Here is an 18,206-nt window from a genome sequence, read left to right on the forward strand (position 1 = left end):
ACTGGCTAGAAAAGTTTGTTGCACTAGCTGGAGAAAATTAAATAAAAAGGAAAAGCAAATAATTCATCACATTGTCTATTTCATTTGGACCCAAATCACATTGAAAATTAAAACTGTAATATCGAATTAAAAACTCCCACACCATAACTTTCATAAATCATGGGACTCTAGTATTTGCATACAGTACTGATTGTCATGAAACACAAATGTAGTTCATTACTCCTTGAGCAAAGTATTCATCTTATGTTGAAATGCTCTAATTATAATAAACACCCAACAAAAGAAACCAAGAAATGTCTCCCGCTCTAATTTGATAACAAGTGTGCAGGTGTTTGGCCCTCTGCATCAGGCTTGAGCCAGATTCATTAGATATTCGAGCACCAGCTAACTGCGGAACTCAAGAACAGATGAACAACTCTTAAAATCTGATTGGGAGACCAATACAGAGCCACATGAGAGTGGTATTATCCATTAATTTAGAAAGGTGCACAAAATATCTGCTTAGCTGTTGGCTTCTGGGAAAGATTTTGAGCAAACACAGCCATAAATATCCAGGCTGATATATGTGTAAACCCAGCAGCCATCAGAAGGGCTGAACTCTGTTTGTACAGAGGATTTTTGAGCTTATTTGACTGAACACTGAAGGCAGGAACAGAAGAGACTAACAATAGGAATGTGGGGACTGGGTGGATTTGCAAAGTCTGGCATGAGGAATCAAAGCTGTAGCCGTGTGAAGGCTTGCCAGTAATAAGGAAGGGTGTGCAGAGGGGGCATGGACTACCGTACCGGAGAGGATGCCAGCCCCTACTAGAAATCACACACGGGTCATGCCTGTTCTGGCCACATTCCTGAGCCTCAGAGTGCACATAAAACAAACCCACAGAACCAAAGGAGTATGTATGTGTTATGAGAAAGCAGTGGGCCTTCCCCTTTTAGAAGCTACATCAAGGGATTTCTTTTGAATACTAACAAAAATCTAAGCCCTACGTGTTAGAAATTCCCACTAAAACTACACTCTGATGGTAGCTAATTTACATGTTGCCTGGCTGGTCCGCTCGAGTGATTAGCTGGTGACCAAAAGGGATGTCCAATCTTGCTCATGGACCTCCCTAGAATTTTCTAGTAATACAGAAGATCTTGATTAGCTAGTTCAGGTGCATTTAACAATGGATGGAACTATACTCTGCAAGAAAGCATCCCTCCAGGAGTAGGATTGGACACCCCTGGTATAGATGGATTTTTAGATGTATGGCCAGAAGTCAATCATCTTTGTCAAGCAGCCACCATGTTCCAAAAAGCACCCTGACCGCCCTAACCACTGACATTTTAACCTTTCTTCATAGCCTTCTTTCTACAATTACACTGCATCAGGAATTCTGCAAAGACATTCTCCCATGGGTTGACTAAATTACAGGCTTAGGAAAAATGTTTTTCGATTATATTGACATAGAACATCTTAGCTAGTGTATGTATTAGCAAGGGGGTTGTACCTGTGATACTGTGTCTGCAGGAACTGGAACTCCTCCTTTATGCGGTCCAGAGTCTCGGGGTAAGTTAGTTTCAGAGGTTGGGTCGACCCCGATGCTGCAGCGACTGCGGCTGCTGCTGCAGCAGCTGAAGCCGAGGACCCGGGGGGTGGTTGCAAAGGTGCCTATGGGGGGGAGGAAGTAGGGTTAGCATCTGAAACTTTTTTTTTAAAACAGGATGAAAAGCATTTTTAAAAAGAAATTACACTTAAAAGCTAATTTAAAAGCTCTGTTGTAACGCGTAGGAGTCAATAATTGTTTCAACACCTTTAATGAAACCAGGCTTAAAATAGTGATATTTTGTATTCTTTAAAAAAAATCAGACGATTCAGAGAACTGATGAGAATCATTCGGAACGAAAATATGATTTGAGGAGCTCATTGCATAGAGGTCTGTGAGCAAGATAGAGAGTGCAGTGCACAAGGCAGAAATGAAGGACACTGATGAAAGACAAGCTCTGCAGAATGAGAGATAAAGCAATGAAAGAATGAGAGTGGATGGGGGTTGGGGAAGTTCCATGACATAGGCTCCATTGTAAAAGGATAAAGCATTACAGACAGATGCGTGTCTATATCAGAGTGGTTGTGTGCTGGGATGTGGGACTGGGGTGGGGACCATGCTCACTGCTAGAATTAAGACATTTATTTAAAATTAAGCATGGATTAGAAGAGGGAGCAAGAAAGACTACCCCATCAGAAAGGGACCCCACCAAGCTAACTGAATTCCGCTGGCACCAGCAATTAGGAGCTTGGCCTCAGGCTAATGCAGACAGACAGGCAGACAAAAGCCTACGTGCGGTACAGTAAGGCCTGTCTATCCATCTATCTGTCTCCAAGCACCTCTGCTGACGAAGGTCCTCGTGCTCGTGACTGCGCATCACAGGGGTTCTTGCACTTCTCACGGGAATCTCTCCTTCTAATGAGCTAAAAGGAGGAAAAACTGCCAAAAGGGACATGATTGACCAAATGTGAAAGTGCATAAAGCCCCGTTACTTCAATTAACATGGAGCATGGTTTTGACTGTAGTCGCATTTACTGCCAAACACTTGAGCAGCTAACCGTTGGCAAAGTGTCATAGGGTGTTATGAGCATGTGTGACCTGCATTAACACAGAAAAGGCTTTGACCTAGCCAAGAATTACAGAGAAAATGAAAACATAGTACATGGACAGTTTAAGCTTAAAGCTTGTCTTGGAGGGATGGGGACAGATGTAGCTGCAAATATCAAGGGGGGTGGAGGGTGTCTGTGGGTAAAAGGGGTCACCCTGTGTCGGGGCAGCAGGCTCTGAGTACTAGGGGGGATGTTTGAGGAGGGGCTGGACCGAACTACACAGGGAGAATAGAGCTACTCGGCCTTCGGCTCATGGGAGACACGGCGCATTGTTAGAGTCTCTAACGAGCTCCTCTCTCCAGCCCTGCATTTCAATCTGCTGTCCAGATCCCCGGGCTCTCACAGCTCCAGCCTAGCAGGGAGCACACACACACTACAATTACTTCTCACAGGCCAAAGAAAAGAGTCTGGAGAACAAGAGGAAGGCCATTTGACAGGGGGAGGCGGGAAGAAGGGGGAATGACACTTGGCTCTATTCCCTTCTTCCCCTTTATCTCCTCTCTCTCTACCCCACCCAGCCTCTCACTCTGATATTCACCTCTTTTTATTGAATTTTGCGTACAGGTGCAAAGAGACTTCCGGAAGAAAGAAAAAAGGAACGACAAAGAAAGCGGGTCTTTGCTGAAAGGCTGAGACCAAAGAGCCAGTCGCATGGAGCTTCTTGGAAACTGAATGTTCATTAATTAGACATTCAGGTTTCCGAAACCAGATTGTCACTACCTCTCAGAGGCCATTATTGTGGTTCTTTCTATGTGTCCAGTCTCAATATGGGAGCCATTTGATTCAATGCTCTTATAACCTGCTTCTCAGGCTAAATCCTCTGTGCAACTTTCCTTGGTGGTTGTCACAATAAATGGCTCACTTGACCTTGACAGTTTCACAACAAGGTTTTAACCTGGCATGGTTTTGGCAGGACATAATCAGCATTGTGGGCCACTCTTGTCTTAGCGAAAGTCATGGTCACAGTTATCTGTATTATGGCAAAACTCTGAACACCCAAGTGTTCAAAAAACCTTGAGGCAGTAATGACTTGAATCAAGGCTAAATTAAATTTTCACTTTTTGGATTTTAAATAGTGAAGAATCTCTTCGTTCTCACATGACCCTTAGTCAGGAATAGCTCAGGATCAAGTTGGGAGTCTGTTGGAAATTATAGCTTGAGCTGCCTAGATACTATGAAAAGACAAGTATATATATATATATATATATATATATATATATATATATATATATATATATATATATATATATATATATATATATTAGGGCTGTCAGTTAAACGCGTTATTAACGGCGTTAACGCAAACCCATTTTAACGGCGTTAATTTTTTTATCGCGCGATTAATGGTCTTTTTGGCCTAGCAAACTTTGTAGTTTTTTTTTCACATGCTTTTGCAACAGGACAGCATGCGGGCCGCTGCGCGATGAAACCCATTCATTTCAATGGCTTGCGGCGCGCGAGGACGTTTTGAAAGCGCAAGCGGATCTAGCTAGACCGGAAACAAAACAACAGGCACGCCGCACACACTTGTTTGGGCTTGCGAGCCGGATGCGCGAGCGCGAATCTCTCTGCTCGCGCGCGGAATATAATGTTCCGAGCACGAATCTCTCTGCTCGAGTCGCGCGCGCTCTCAGATACACGCTGCTCTTGTAAGAATTTTCTCTGGGCTCACTCAGAGAATATGCCTGCACTTAAAACGTGTTCAGTGCAATCGCGAATATCTCCTCTTCCCCAGCTAACAATTTTAGGTTATAAGAATGTTTTCATAACGTTCCCATTAAGTTATAAAAACGTTATTTCTGAATGTTATAGGAACGTTCAAAACGTCCAGTTTTGAGTGGATGACGAGCGTGAGACGCCGAAATGGATGCCAATAAGATTCTGAATGGAAAGTTTACTTTTAAAAAGTTGCCAAATGGTTCCATTGACAAGACCAAAGTGATCTGTGTGTTTGTCGTTGTGAACTGAGCTATCATCATCGCAGCACGTCCAGTCTGAAATACCACTTGATGATGGCCAAGCACACACACACACACACAGCTGATGCGAATTCTCCGCCCCCTCGTCAATATCAGGAGCTCTTCAGTATTTATTTCACCCTTTTATTGATGGACAGTGTTATATTGTGTGAGAGATTATTTGCTCCAAGTGATAATGTTTTAGTGTGAAATTGAACAGTATATGCCAATATTGTTTTCAATAAAAAACATTTGCACAAAGCAAGCCGATCCACTTTTCCATGTTGATAAGAGCATTAAAATGAGAAAAAAAATAATGGGACAAAAAGAAATCAAGAGACATTTAGAATAGATAAAAATGTGCGATTAAATGCAGTTAACTATGACATTAATGCGATTAATCGCGATTAAATATTTTAATCGTTTGACAGCACTAATATATATATATATATATATATATATATATTATTATTATTAGTAGTAGTATTATTATTATTATTATATTATAGGCATGTCCAAGTCCATTTCTTTACCAGACTCAGTGGTAAACACTCACACGCAACAATGAGTCTTGGAAATTGTGAGTGTCCATATGATGTTTTCATTTCTTTTCCTCTAATTACATTGTGTGTTGATGTGTTGCATCAACCAATAATGATCTCCTAAATCCCCCTACCCACCCACTTACTAAGACACAAAATGCAGAAGACTAAAGAGACTACTAAACACTACAAACAATTATACACAGAGAGAGAACTGCTGCTTCTGTGTTCACTGAGCTGTCCAAACCACAGATTCTTTCTTTCTGTCAGAGGTCTGGCTGAGGGACCTACAAGACTCCCACATGGCCTACATCTGAGAATTGCTACACAGCCTGTGAAATGCTGTGGCCGGGCCATGATGACCGACATCGCAAAACCTGTCAACACAGTGGCCTAACCTTTGATAAAGCCATTTCTCTTTTCACACACAAATCACTTGGAAAGAACAGACCACGTGCTTGACGTTTCCATTCCCAGAGAATAGCTACAAAGCCCAATAAGGGATTCTCCAAAGCCTCAAACTCTTTCAGACCAGAGTGTAAATTATAACTGTGCTTTAAATACAGTTGTATATTCTCTTTAGGTGTCTTTTCATGGTAGCCTCCCCAAGTGAAGCCTCTGAGAAATAGCAACCCCACTAATTATATAATGTTTTTCCCTAAAAAGAAAAAAAAAAACATCCACCCTAGCAAATGGGGTGGAGATAGGCTAAAAATAATTGGAATGGACTTTCTGCATCTCGGAACCATTTGAAGAAGAACCTCTTTTTAGGTGTACGCACAAATCCAAGGAACCAGGCGGTGCTTTCTGCAGCAGCGTTTGAAGTTCAGGCTTTGTATATGAAATCTTTCGACTACAGTGTCAACAACCAGCAGGCATTTGCATTTAAAAAAACCTCCCCGGGAATCTGACCTAGGCGCGGCCTTGTTTCATTGATTCCGTACTCTACGGCAGCATAGAGCTTTAAGGAATGCCCCAGTAATCCCTTACTTAGACGGGGGGAGGGGACATGGGGTGTAGTATGGTGCCAAGCACCTGTTTCATTAACATCACATCTTTTCTCTACCCTCTCCGCAAGCTCGTTATTCAAATTTCCCCGCTGTCAGGATACATTAGCAGTGCCGCGACGTTGGCTTGTCAGCTGTGGTAATTGCTGTAGGTGCTTCCTTTATGAGGTAACCCGCAGCCTGTTTGTTCTTTTGCTTTCAAGGAATTCCACACTTTCTTCCAATGACTTTTGCAAACCTTGCCCAAAATGCTTCACTTAATGGCTGAGGTTGCCAAGGCCGGAATGGGCCATGCCCTGATTCCCTTGGATTCCTCTGGAAACAGAAGGCTGGAGGAAATGGGATCACCGTCAGGGAGGAATACTGAGAAATACCTCACATAGGAAGGATAGTGGTGCACCTCTGTTGGAGACATCTTGGCCAGAGCAGATCCGTCCAGAAGACAGAATCAAAGCCAATTAGCAGGTGCCCATAGCAATCTGTAGGAATTGCCCACTGTTTTAAACTGGGAAATAAAATTTTCCATTTGGTAGTTAAATTATATGCAATGTAATAATAAAAAGAAGTTGCTAATGGAGAAATTTGCAGTATTATCTGTAAACACAGTCTGTAGATTACTCAAACAGCAATATAAATACAGGTGCAAATAATTTCCTCTCCTTTCCCCGAATACAAAAGCCTTGTTTAATCCCTTAAAATAAATGACTCCCTATCAGCCTAAAGTTAAACTGTGTACAACAACTACTTACTCTTTCATTCAATGTTAAAAGCACTTTTAAAAACTGATGGACTGACTAATTAGCATGAAAATTGTTGTCTTGGTTAAGAGTGAAAAATGAGAGATTTTTTACTGAAACCATCCCTTCATCAAACAAAATGTTTTGTGTTAAAATGCTTGTTTTAAACAAGATGGTAATTTTTGTATGTATTAACCTTTTTCACACATTGAGGAATGTGTGGGGTTGGTTCTGTCTGTTTCAACCGCTTTATTAATTGCACGTGGTCTTTCATCAAGATATTTCTACTCATAATTGATTAAATGAAATGCCTGTGCCATAGTAACACTCTATTAAGATTTCATTCTTTATGTTGATACTTAGCCTACAGGTTTTGTCTAGAAGCTTAAAATTATTTGGACTGAAGAACATGTCTTTTCTTATTGAACGACAAAACAGCTACATCACATCCCAACCACCTTTTCATGTTTTAGCGGAAAGAGGCCATATTCAGAAGTAGCTGGGTGCCCTGGTAAAACAGGTTGGACCAATCTTTCATTCTAAAGAGAAATAAGAAAAGAACCGAGCGGCCTGGTCACTGCAGAGCAACAACTAAAGGGTTGGAAAACCTAAATACTTCACCTATGTACCATGCATCTACTTCAGATCACGAAATTGCACACCCCAGTGGAATCTAATTTCCATCCCTTAGGAAATGAATGTCAAAGCACTCTTAGGGAAGGTTGGGGGTGCTGGGGGAGGGGTGTATGGTGACTGTAGAGAAATCTCATGAAGGATTTTAACACATAGTTTGATTCAATCAGTCCAGTCCATTCAATAATAACTGCCTTTCATTAAATAGTGGTCGACCAGTATGAGCTTTTCAAGTCAATACTGCCAATATGACAACTAGACAGCATGGTGACCAAGAAAATAACACCCGATATACGTGATAAGGCTCGTACACATTTTAAGTTTCAGCAATTTCAATGTACACTGAAACCAAACAAACTTTTTCTGACACAAGGGCATCTATTAATCTGCCAAGCAGTGCAATCGGCCGATTAACATCATAATGGCCAGACACAGAACGATTTATAGGTCTAGTAGCTGATATATCAAGTCCCAAACTAGCTTTATGAGATGATACTTATGGTAAACAAAACAAACAAAAAATGTAAAATGAGCATACATGAGACCATAAAGCAAAAAATATAAGTCTAAAGGACCTTTATCAAAGAGTGGTCAACATTGGAGATTCATGCAGAACTGAAATAAGTTTAAATATTCATGAAACTTACATGTATGAAAGGTGAAAAGCAATGTACTGTGGCACTTGAAATTACAGTAGCTGAAACATCAGAAATACAGAGATCTGCCTATAAGCTATTAGGGGGTATAACAACAATAACATAACGGGAAGGTGGTATCATTTAAGCACATCTATTAATTTATCGAATTGGCTGCCTTGAATATCTCGGATAAAAACCAGACTATTTAAAGCACATTTCAGTGTGGTTTGATTTGATCTAATCATGCCTTGATGAGCAGCACTACTCGGCCAACTACAGTTTCACAATCCATGTGAACGTTAGCTACCTTAAATGACGAGACAAAGGGTACAAACACACTTTGTTTTAGCCTGCATGTGAAATGCACTAAAGCGCATTGCGCACCAAGCAGACGGTCATTTTAGTAAGTAGTAAGGCAACTTACCGGGGGTCGATTCTGTGGAAACATGGCGAATAACGGGGTCGTTGCGGTTTGAGGTTCTTCTGTTTCGGTGTTGTGTTAAACGTTGTTTCAGAAGAGTTTGCACCTTTTTGCGGGTCTCAGAAGAACATTTGGCCCTGTTTCGGCGGCGCCAGGCTCGGTCCGCGCATTCCTCGCTCAAGACTCCCTTTGTTCTGCTTTATCGCGCGATATAAGATGCGCCCAGTCCGGTATCGAGTCCCTCAATACGACGCAACTCGAAATATCAGAATGCACGCGCTCGGCCTTCAGAGCTCCCCCGCCCTTGATGTGTTTTACTGATGAAAATAATAAAGAAACCGAGTGGATGGCGAGCTATCGTGCTCCCAAGACACGACACTCTACGCAGCCGCAGCTTCTTTTGTCTCTCTCTCTCTCTCTCTCTCTCTCTCTCTCTCTCTCTCTCTCTCTCTCTCTCTCTCTCTCTCTCTCTCCTCTCTCTCTCTCTCTCTCTCTCTCTCTCTCTCTCCTCATCCGCTCCTTCCTTTCGACCCTCAGCTGTTTTTCAATGGGACATGCGAGTTGTTTTCTTCATGAGAAATGCATGCCCCCCCTGTGCCAAAAAAGAGAAGAGGAAGGGGTTTGGCTTGTGGTAACCACAAGCAAAGAGTTACATTCTCAAGTTACACTCATTTTAGGCTGCGGTGAGAGTAGGAAGCCTTAAAACGCATGGATTGATCTGTTCAGTGCTGTATTTGTTTATGTATGTGGGTCAGTGACAAATAAGGATGTCTGAGGTGATTTTTTGAAAAGTATTTATATCTTTTTCTACAAATATTCTGATTTAATGACTCCAAAAATGTTTTGATTTGATATTCATGATTTGGTATCACAACATTTTTTTCTTTCGTCAAATCAACTTTAATTTATAATAATTTATCATGGTTATTTATATGGTTCAGATAACATAATATTGTAAGTTTATGTTGATTAAACGAATCTCCATTGTATTAACTAATTTTTTTTTAATTTAAATGAACTTAAAATTTGAAGGCAACCAGGTTACAGGTTACAATATTTGTTTAGAATGCAGTAGTATAACCATCAAGAAGTAGTGAGTGCACACAAACTAAGAACGTTTTTGAAGGAAAAATATTTTGGATTTAATAATATGAGGACATTCTTGGGGTTACTCCATTTGAAATGAACAAACAGTCCACTTTTGAAAGTCTGTGAAAATGTGTTGTTGTTTTTTTTATGGCACATGACAACAAAATGGCTACCTTCATTTCAGTTACACCACTAACCTTGATTTGGCAGACAAAATAATTTTATTAAATTATTAATAATTGAATAAAAAGTATGTAACTGTTTGCTTCAATGATAATAAGGTTACCAACTTGTGCCAACATTTATTTCTTTTTGTTAATGAATTTAAACTTTAGAATAAGTCTTTAGTAAAGGCTATTGGTGATGATCCGTTGACCGTAAGACCACCTACACATTTATATAAATATTGAAATATAAAAATTTAATTAAATAAGAAATTCAACATAGGTGTATGCGAGTCATTTTCTATAGCCTATAATGATTTTCTACTTATTTTAGTGCAATTATGTAAAATACAAGCATCACGCCATTGACTTTATGTGCAAAATAGATGATCCAAGATGCCAAAGTAGTGTTATAGCTAATTTATCGATAAAGATGATTAAAATAAATAGGTCTAATAAAATCTCCTCTGCACAAAATGTTATATTTTGAGATGTGGTTTAAATATAGCACCCCGTCTCTGTCGGCTATTCACACGTTCTCTTCACATTGTCTAATTTTATGCACAGGACTTCGATTGAAAAATATGGGTGCAGCTAACTGTACAATGATTGAATGAAATCTCCACGTGGGGTTTGACCCAGCCACAATCAACACAGGCTGCGGTAGCCAATCAGCGAGAAGAGAGACCCACGTTGGGTACGCTGACCGCTCTCTGATTGGTGTGCGTCACAAATATAGAACCCCAAACGTCAGTCATGCGCTCAGAGCGACCGAGAAAACCATTTAACCCTTTCGGTGCGAGCGGTGGAGACATTTGATTTCAAATTCCTTTTGTGATGTAAAGTAGTTTTTTTTTTCCTCTTCTCCTTTTTATTACTTTAAATCGTTTTGCATTGTTTCAGGGCGACCACAATGAAATCCCACGGCTAGTGGTTTAAAACGAGGGCCTATTTCCCATGTAAATCTGTCATCTGTAAATTATCTGTTTATGAAATGTCTTGATTTGAAGATTCCTAAGATAGTCAGTCCGGTATTTTGATCTTTGATCTCGAAGACACATGAAACATCCCTTCGCTATAAAGATAACATGCTCCTGGGGACAATAAGAACCAGTGTGTGACCTAAATCAAATCTCTTGTGAGTGTGTGTTGCTCTGGGTCAGGGAATACAGCTTAATACGCTCACAAAGGTATTATAAACCCAAGGAATCATGGAATATCTTGGATAGTTGTTGTTGTTGTTGTTTTTTTACAAAACAATATGAACGACAGCTATTTTCATGCACCGCTGTGACATAACTCAAATACGGAAACTCTCTTTTGGTTTAAAGAAATGCAAAAACGCATGAGCTATTTATTAGTATTCCAGTGGCATGACCCGTAGCTGGGCTCATAATTAGAGAGGCAGATATTGAAAAAGCAATTTTCCCACTGTAGAAATCACTACCTGGCAGCAGTGCGGCTGAAAAACAGAAAGAAGGGATGCAGAGGAGGAGAGAAAATAGAGGGAAGGAGGAGTGTAGGGATCTGCTGAAAAGAGAGATACAGATTTAGAGGATGTATGGAGACTGGAAGTCGAAGGGGAAAGGCGGCGGGGGGGGGGGGGGGGTCATTATTGTCATTTTTTCCCATGAATTTTAATGCACAGAGCAGGTCTCATGGCCACTACGGTCCATATTGGAAACAGTCATAAGCAAGCCACATATTAGAGTCATGCTGCAGGATGTCTGATATATGATGTTTAGTGTGTGTGTGTGTGTGTGTGTGTGTGTGGGTGGGGGGGCCGGGGATGGGGGGATGGGGGGGGGGGGGCATTTTAAAGCTCAGATTTCACAAAAGTTTAACAAGCAACAGTCAATATCTCCATTTTTCAGATCAGACGAGAGACGCCTTTGAACCATGTTTCCATTGGGCCCAAGAAAACCGAACAAAAAGACATTTTTATCCCCTACAATGTTTGACAGAGACGTCCTTCACAAGTAACAAACTTGATCAATGATCTTCCCCCGTAATTCACTTTCACATGCAGCCCACACAAAATTGCAACAACACAGATATGAGAGCTTTTTTTGAAAGCTGAACAGAAAAAGACCAACTTGCTTCGGTACTGGGAAAATATGCTTTTAGCATTTAGAACTGCAGTGGGGAGAATATTTAAAGCGATAGTACACTGTAAAAAAAAAAAAGTTGCTGATTATTTTTTTAAGTACAATCAATTTGGATGGTTAAGTCATTTCAACTTAAATTACATTAAACTGACTTAAAAATTAGTCGAATCTGAACCCAAAAGTGAAATTACCCGATTTTTTAAGAGACATATTGACCTTGGCAGTCAAGAATGTCTTCAGGGGTCCTCTTTATGACATCATTTCCTGTTTTAAGAGGCTTTTGTTTCATTATGATATCAGGACAGTTGTGTCACCCTGACATTTTACTTTATTTATTTTAAATATTGCTATTTTGGGACTGGAATATTCCATTAGAGGGATAGTTCACAGAAAAACATTTTATTTCTGTCATCATTTACTCACCCTCATGTTTTTCAAACCTGTATGAGTTTCTTTCTTCTGTTGAACACAAAATAAGATATTTTAAAGAATGTTGTTAACCAAACAGTTGACGGAACACATTGACTTCCATTGCAGCTTTGGAACAACTTTTCATATTTGGGTGAACTGTCCCTTTCAACACAAACACAAGGCTTTTGGTTTCCCCTTTCCCTAACAACATACAGTTTCCATGGTGGATATATTGTTTCACGCACTGGATTGAAAAACATACCTGCACACATATATCAAACTGACAGCGCTGACTTCACTTTCTCCAATTACAGAACTATATTTAGCAGAAATGGTCACTTATTCAGTGGCGAAGCGATAATTTGTCTGCATTTGTGTTGGTACTTTGCTCTCGGTGCGACACTCGTAGTACTTGACAATTTGCCTAATGTGATTGCTGCAATATATGCACTTAAAATAATGTGGCCTTGCTAAGAAAGCTCTTAATATCAATGTAAACTTGATACACACTCATCCACTTTTGTATAAACTTGAGATTCAAAACACTAAAGAAAGAAAAGGAGAAGTATAAGAAACTGAGAAATGATTGGATGTATTGGTAATGAAGGTCTGCGGCCTCACGATTGGAGGCGTGTGAGTTTGTTGCCTGGCCAGTAGGTGACTGACAGCTAGACAAGGCTATGCTGTTGTTGTGATCCCCCTCTACACACACACATACACACAAACACACACCCCTCACAGACAAGCCCCATGTCAGCACGGAGACGGGAGGCTGATTTATTGGATTCTCCTCCCCTGGGAACCCCCTACCATCCTCCACCTTTTCCCCCCATCCATCCATCCATCCCTCCATCCCTCCTCCTCTTTCCTGCTTTTCCCAGGGGGCAGAGAAGGGGTAATGACCCACATCAGCATCCACACACACACACACACACACACACAGACCCTATCGTTCAAGCACATTTGCACCCTTCACAGGATATCAAACGTCAAAAAACAGGAATCAGAAATTCCACGGCACTCATTATTCAAAGTATAATTAAGATGATTCATTCAGACAAAAATGAGGCTTCAACCTGGAACCAAGACAATGTATTTGCATATACAGAGATATGTCTCTATTATCATAGATCTGTATCAATATGCTGTTGGCTTCCTGTCAGTTCTTTTTTATTAGAACAAATTTATATCTGATCAGATTGGCAATAGGCTTTTGCAAAATTAACTATTTTATTGTTGTATTTTCTGACCACCTTTTATAAGCCAACTACGTGATGACATAAATCTTCACCCAAAAATGAAAATTTTGTCATTATTTACTCACCCTCAAGTTGTTTCAAACCTGTATGAGTTTCTTTCTTCTGTTGAACACAAAATAATATATTTTAAAGAATGTTGGTAACCAGACAGTTGAAGGCAACCATTTAGCCTACTTACATAGTATTTTTTTCTTACTATGGCTACCGTCAACTGTTTGGTTACCAACATTCTTTAAAATATATTCTTTTGTGTTCAACAGAAGAAAGAAACTCATACAGGTTTGGAACAACATGAGGGTGAGGAAATGATGACAGAATTTACATTTTTGGGTTGAACTATATCCCTCTAATTATATACTTTGTCTTACAAGTAAATGTAAGTGATTAGCAATATGCTATGCTAACAAATAAAACAGTATATATTAGCCTAATATACTGTTTTATTTATTGGTTAATAATATACTGATTTTAAATAAGTCTAATTTGTGTGCTCATTCTCGTAATCATTGCAAATCCCCTAATTTGCTTCTAATAAAGACTGTAATCGCAGTAATAATAATGACAACATATAGCATGTGTGTTACGAGCTCCGGCTGCCCCCTTCAGTTCATTATCAGTATTGCAAGTGAGGGAGTCAGATTATCATTAAAATTCATAGAAGAGGCGTTATAATGCGGTGAACATGTTGACCGTGGGCGTCATTGCAATCCTCACATGTTGCGGTCTGTTGCTGAAATAGATTCTCACGGTTGGTGCATCTTTATCCTGAGCACTTGGTACGATAACGTTAGCTTAGCTTGCGGATCTCGTGGACGTTTGTTGTTTAGTAAATATAGAGTATAATTGGATAACTCCCATAGTAATGCAAAAGTATATGTTGTACTTACTCGCAGACATGTTGAATGAAAAAAATCGCAGTAAATTGTCACTCAAAGTTAGGAAGACACGATGAGACGTTTTCTCAAAAACATAGAGGGTCTACCTTTTTTTAAAAGTAACTACCGGTATGTGTTATAGATTAAAACATCTTAGTGACATTATCATGGTTTCGTTGGATTGTCAAATATCATGTTGTGCCTCACGTGTTCACGCGGTTCTATGGTGTAATGGTTAGCACTCTGGACTTTGAATCCAGCGATCCGAGTTCAAATCTCGGTAGAACCTGATATTTTTTCATCGAAGTATCGCAAATAGTAAATATGCATGCCGAAAACAACATGTAGAACTCGACGAAATTCCTATGTGAACGATAAAGACGATAGACTTACCTGTATGGTCAACTGCTTACTGTTTACTACACTGAAATATTATTATTATAAAATATTTTTTGTTTGTAATATTATTTTGTTTAACCAATTTCATTTTAAACAGTAAATGAAACACTATTATTCCATCATAAATATTTCAAATATGCTGCATTGTGAGTCTCAATATGTATCACGTGATTCAGCGAGTGGCGTCCACTGTCCAGATATCATTACAGTTAAACTGTATTTTTAATCGATTTTCAAGTAAAAACATCTTGACTGTTGGTATTCTGGCCATTTGAGGAATAACTCCTAAATAGTTCAATAAAATAAAACAAATAAATAAAACTCCTACCAACCAAAGTAGTTATAGCAGCATTCGGTCACGTGACAGTTAAGGTGTTATACTTGAAATGCCCAAGAGGAGTCAGTATAGCACATTTTACATGAACGTGGAAAAAGTGCACGTTTCGAGTTCATCAATGTTACTACTATTTTAATATGGAGATCGTAAATGAGGGAAATATATATAAGCTTAATAACATTTAACATGAATTAAAAACATGATTTACTTTATTTATTATTCATTTAACATTTAGGGCCGTACCCAGATGCAAACAAAGAGAGGTTTTGTCAGATTTAGCTAACTTCTGCTATAGCTAAGAAACCCCTACACAAATACACAATCTGCTCCCTTGATTTTCTTAGTCTCTCCACTTTCTAGATCTTAAAATACTCAATTTCTCTCCTGCTGTAGAACTCATATTTCCCCCCTTTACCCACTATCTGTTAAACTTGGCAGTTTAACAGACCCTGTATTTTCCAGGCCTGAGCCACTGCTGCCCATTCCAGATGTCTGTGGATTCAGGCTCAAAGGTCAGTCCTCCAGGCTCAAAGGACTGTACATGACTGTAATTTGTAGGTATAAAATTCCAAATTTATTAAGTATACAAGTCTACTTGTCTTGACCACCATAACATGCTTTTTTGTGTGTAAGTAAGAAGGACATTTTGCTTGGCTAGTGTTCAGGACAGGTTTTCATTGGATCAAGCGTTTGTGCATCAAAGTAACTTTAATTATGACCTTATAAAAAGCCATGGAAAAGTTTACTTTGAACTTTTAAACACAATTAAATATGGAAACTTATTTAGTTTCACTCAAGGACGCTTTTGGCTGGTGAAAGGACTTGTATTTTCTCCCTTTTAAGCGACTGTCGACAACTCGCAACGTGTACAACCGTCCAATGTATTTTACCTGTAATAATTCCTCGCGGAGCCGCAGAGAACAGCAGCAACAGTGAGCGAGTATAAATATATAACCCATCCAGCCGCTGGTGGGTATGGCCGGGAGCCAGGCATCACTGACCCCTGGGCTGAAAGAAGTGTAGCATTGTCTCTCTGGGCCTCCAGCTCGGTGCATTTCAAAATGAACACAAGCCCTTCTGGATTATTTACTTTTGCCAGGCTATATGCCACATATGAGTCAAAATGACTATTTCCATAAAGGAAGAAGGGTTTCTCTGGGCAATAATGACCTGTAGGAAATTTTTCTAACAACTAAGTACCTTTTTGTAGCAGTTGGGCTTGCATTTATAAGCAGTAAACGAGAAAACCAAAAATGATGTAAATGAACAAAGTTATGAGATATACAGTACCAGGCTATTGACATTTCAGAAACATTGCAAATTTAGAAAACTAGCCAAAACTCACCAATGATTCTTTAATGTGAAAACGTGCCCTTCTTTCCGCAAAAAAAAAGGTGATAACTTTTTGCCACACCTACCAATGGCCGGTGACTTAAGAAAATTTACCGGCCATAAATATGTTTTACCAGCCATGAAACAGAATAATCCTTATTAAAGTTCCAAAAGTTTTTCAGTCAAGACCAATGAGTCAGTGTCATGGTGCCCCCTACCATATAACAGTGAGAACACGGAAAGCCGGAGGATTCCGTCAATGGCGGGGAAAGAGTTAACATTAAAAACACAGGCAGCAGCAGGAATATTTGGCTGCTGTCACTTTAAGAGCTAATGCACGGATCCAATATAATGTTAAATATGTGTTTTATTTCTCAACTGTTTACGTTCAGTTAAGACAAGACTGACTATGTTTACAAGGATACTTGTCAAGACAGGTATTTTGACAATTTTCTTTGAATATGTCTGTTCAAGCACAAGAGGACCTGAAAGAGAGCTCAATTCAGTATTCGCGCACTGTCTGAGACGCGGATTTCTGGGTGTGTGCTTTGGATGTTTGCGCTCAGAAAACTTCCCACACTGCGCGCAAGTAACGAATTGAATTTCCTTTCGTGTCTTCTTGAACTTGAATATTTAAATTTGGCTAGGCTTAAACTTTAGTGATGATGCAGCACTGGCTCGTCAACGTTCCCGAGTATCGTTCACGTTCTCACAATTTTGCATCGTTAGAATTCATAAAAATGTTAGCGCCCAACTGGCGATTGATACAATTTCACATATTACTCACCAACACTGATTTTTACTCGCACTTGGCAGTTGACGAGTGTTAATTTTTAGGCCCAGTACGCAGCTCTCTGGAAAACTTGATTCTGATTGGTTAGTCGCGGCATTCAGCGGACATATATTTCCTAATGTTTGCATGGCAATACTGTATATCAGTCCGCTCATTGGTGGAGCTGAAGCTACGGCGCCACTTTCATCTCTCAATTCTCTTAAATGGGGAGGGGCTTATAATAAGGGACTCGCGCTCTCGTGTTTCACCCAAACGCAACTGTGACCATTACCTCTCAGTATTCAATTGTAGTGAAAATGACCTCGATAATATACATGTAAATTTATTAAACAATTTCAAATGGCATATTAATTGTAAAAATAAATAGGAGTTCCTTTTGAGGGAACACCAAATAACATTAGCAAACATTATGAACTTCACCAAATGAAACAGACTAATCCCGCTCAGAGCGGGGCTAGAAGGACTGGTGCCGTTGGTGCCGTGACCCGGTTGGGAGTGAGGTTTAGGGGGGGTGAGTGTAACGTAGGCCAGTAAGAGCTGTGCATTTAAACCTCACTCCCCTGATCTCAAGAAGCGCGCTAGCAGCTGCGGTCTTTAGCGTCCTTGTTAGCGTGCCCGCCTCACACGCAGGAGACTCCTGTTCGGAGCAGGTCGAGTAGGACTGGTTACACACAGCTATAATAGTTCTGAACACAGTGGTGTGACAACAGACCTACAATAATCCCCAAACAAATAAAGTTGCTAAATATGTTAGAACAGCCTATGCTTTCTTTGACATTTTCTAAACCCCAATCTTGCATAAGCAGAGGCATCAGGCCAGATGGAAACCCACAAAATAACAACTTACAGCTGAGGTAAAAGGAACGCA

General features: G+C 39.9%; 1 protein-coding gene and 1 non-coding gene across 9 annotated transcripts in view; one reads left to right on the forward strand and one right to left on the reverse strand.

The window, feature by feature from the left end:
- tle2a (TLE family member 2, transcriptional corepressor a) overlaps positions 1-9,014 on the reverse strand; it is a 32,851-nt gene extending 23,837 nt beyond the window's left edge. For all 8 annotated transcript variants that reach the window (XM_056256345.1, XM_056256344.1, XM_056256342.1 and 5 more), the window contains exons 1-2: positions 8,575-9,014; positions 1,491-1,651 (exon numbers count right to left, since the gene is read on the reverse strand). In XM_056256345.1, the coding sequence (XP_056112320.1) occupies positions 1,491-1,651; positions 8,575-8,598 (185 nt within the window). In that variant the 5' untranslated portion in view covers positions 8,599-9,014. The remainder of the gene's footprint in view (positions 1-1,490; positions 1,652-8,574) is intronic.
- Positions 9,015-14,694: 5,680 nt separating this feature from the next.
- Positions 14,695-14,766, forward strand: trnaq-uug (transfer RNA glutamine (anticodon UUG)). The gene has a single exon. It is a non-coding gene; the product is annotated as a tRNA-Gln (tRNA).
- Positions 14,767-18,206: the final 3,440 nt, after the last annotated feature.

Source organism: Rhinichthys klamathensis, unplaced genomic scaffold, assembly GCF_029890125.1.
Source record: "Rhinichthys klamathensis goyatoka isolate OS25496 unplaced genomic scaffold, OSU_Roscu_1.1 h1tg000127l_1, whole genome shotgun sequence".
Taxonomy (NCBI): Eukaryota; Metazoa; Chordata; class Actinopteri; order Cypriniformes; family Leuciscidae; genus Rhinichthys; species Rhinichthys klamathensis.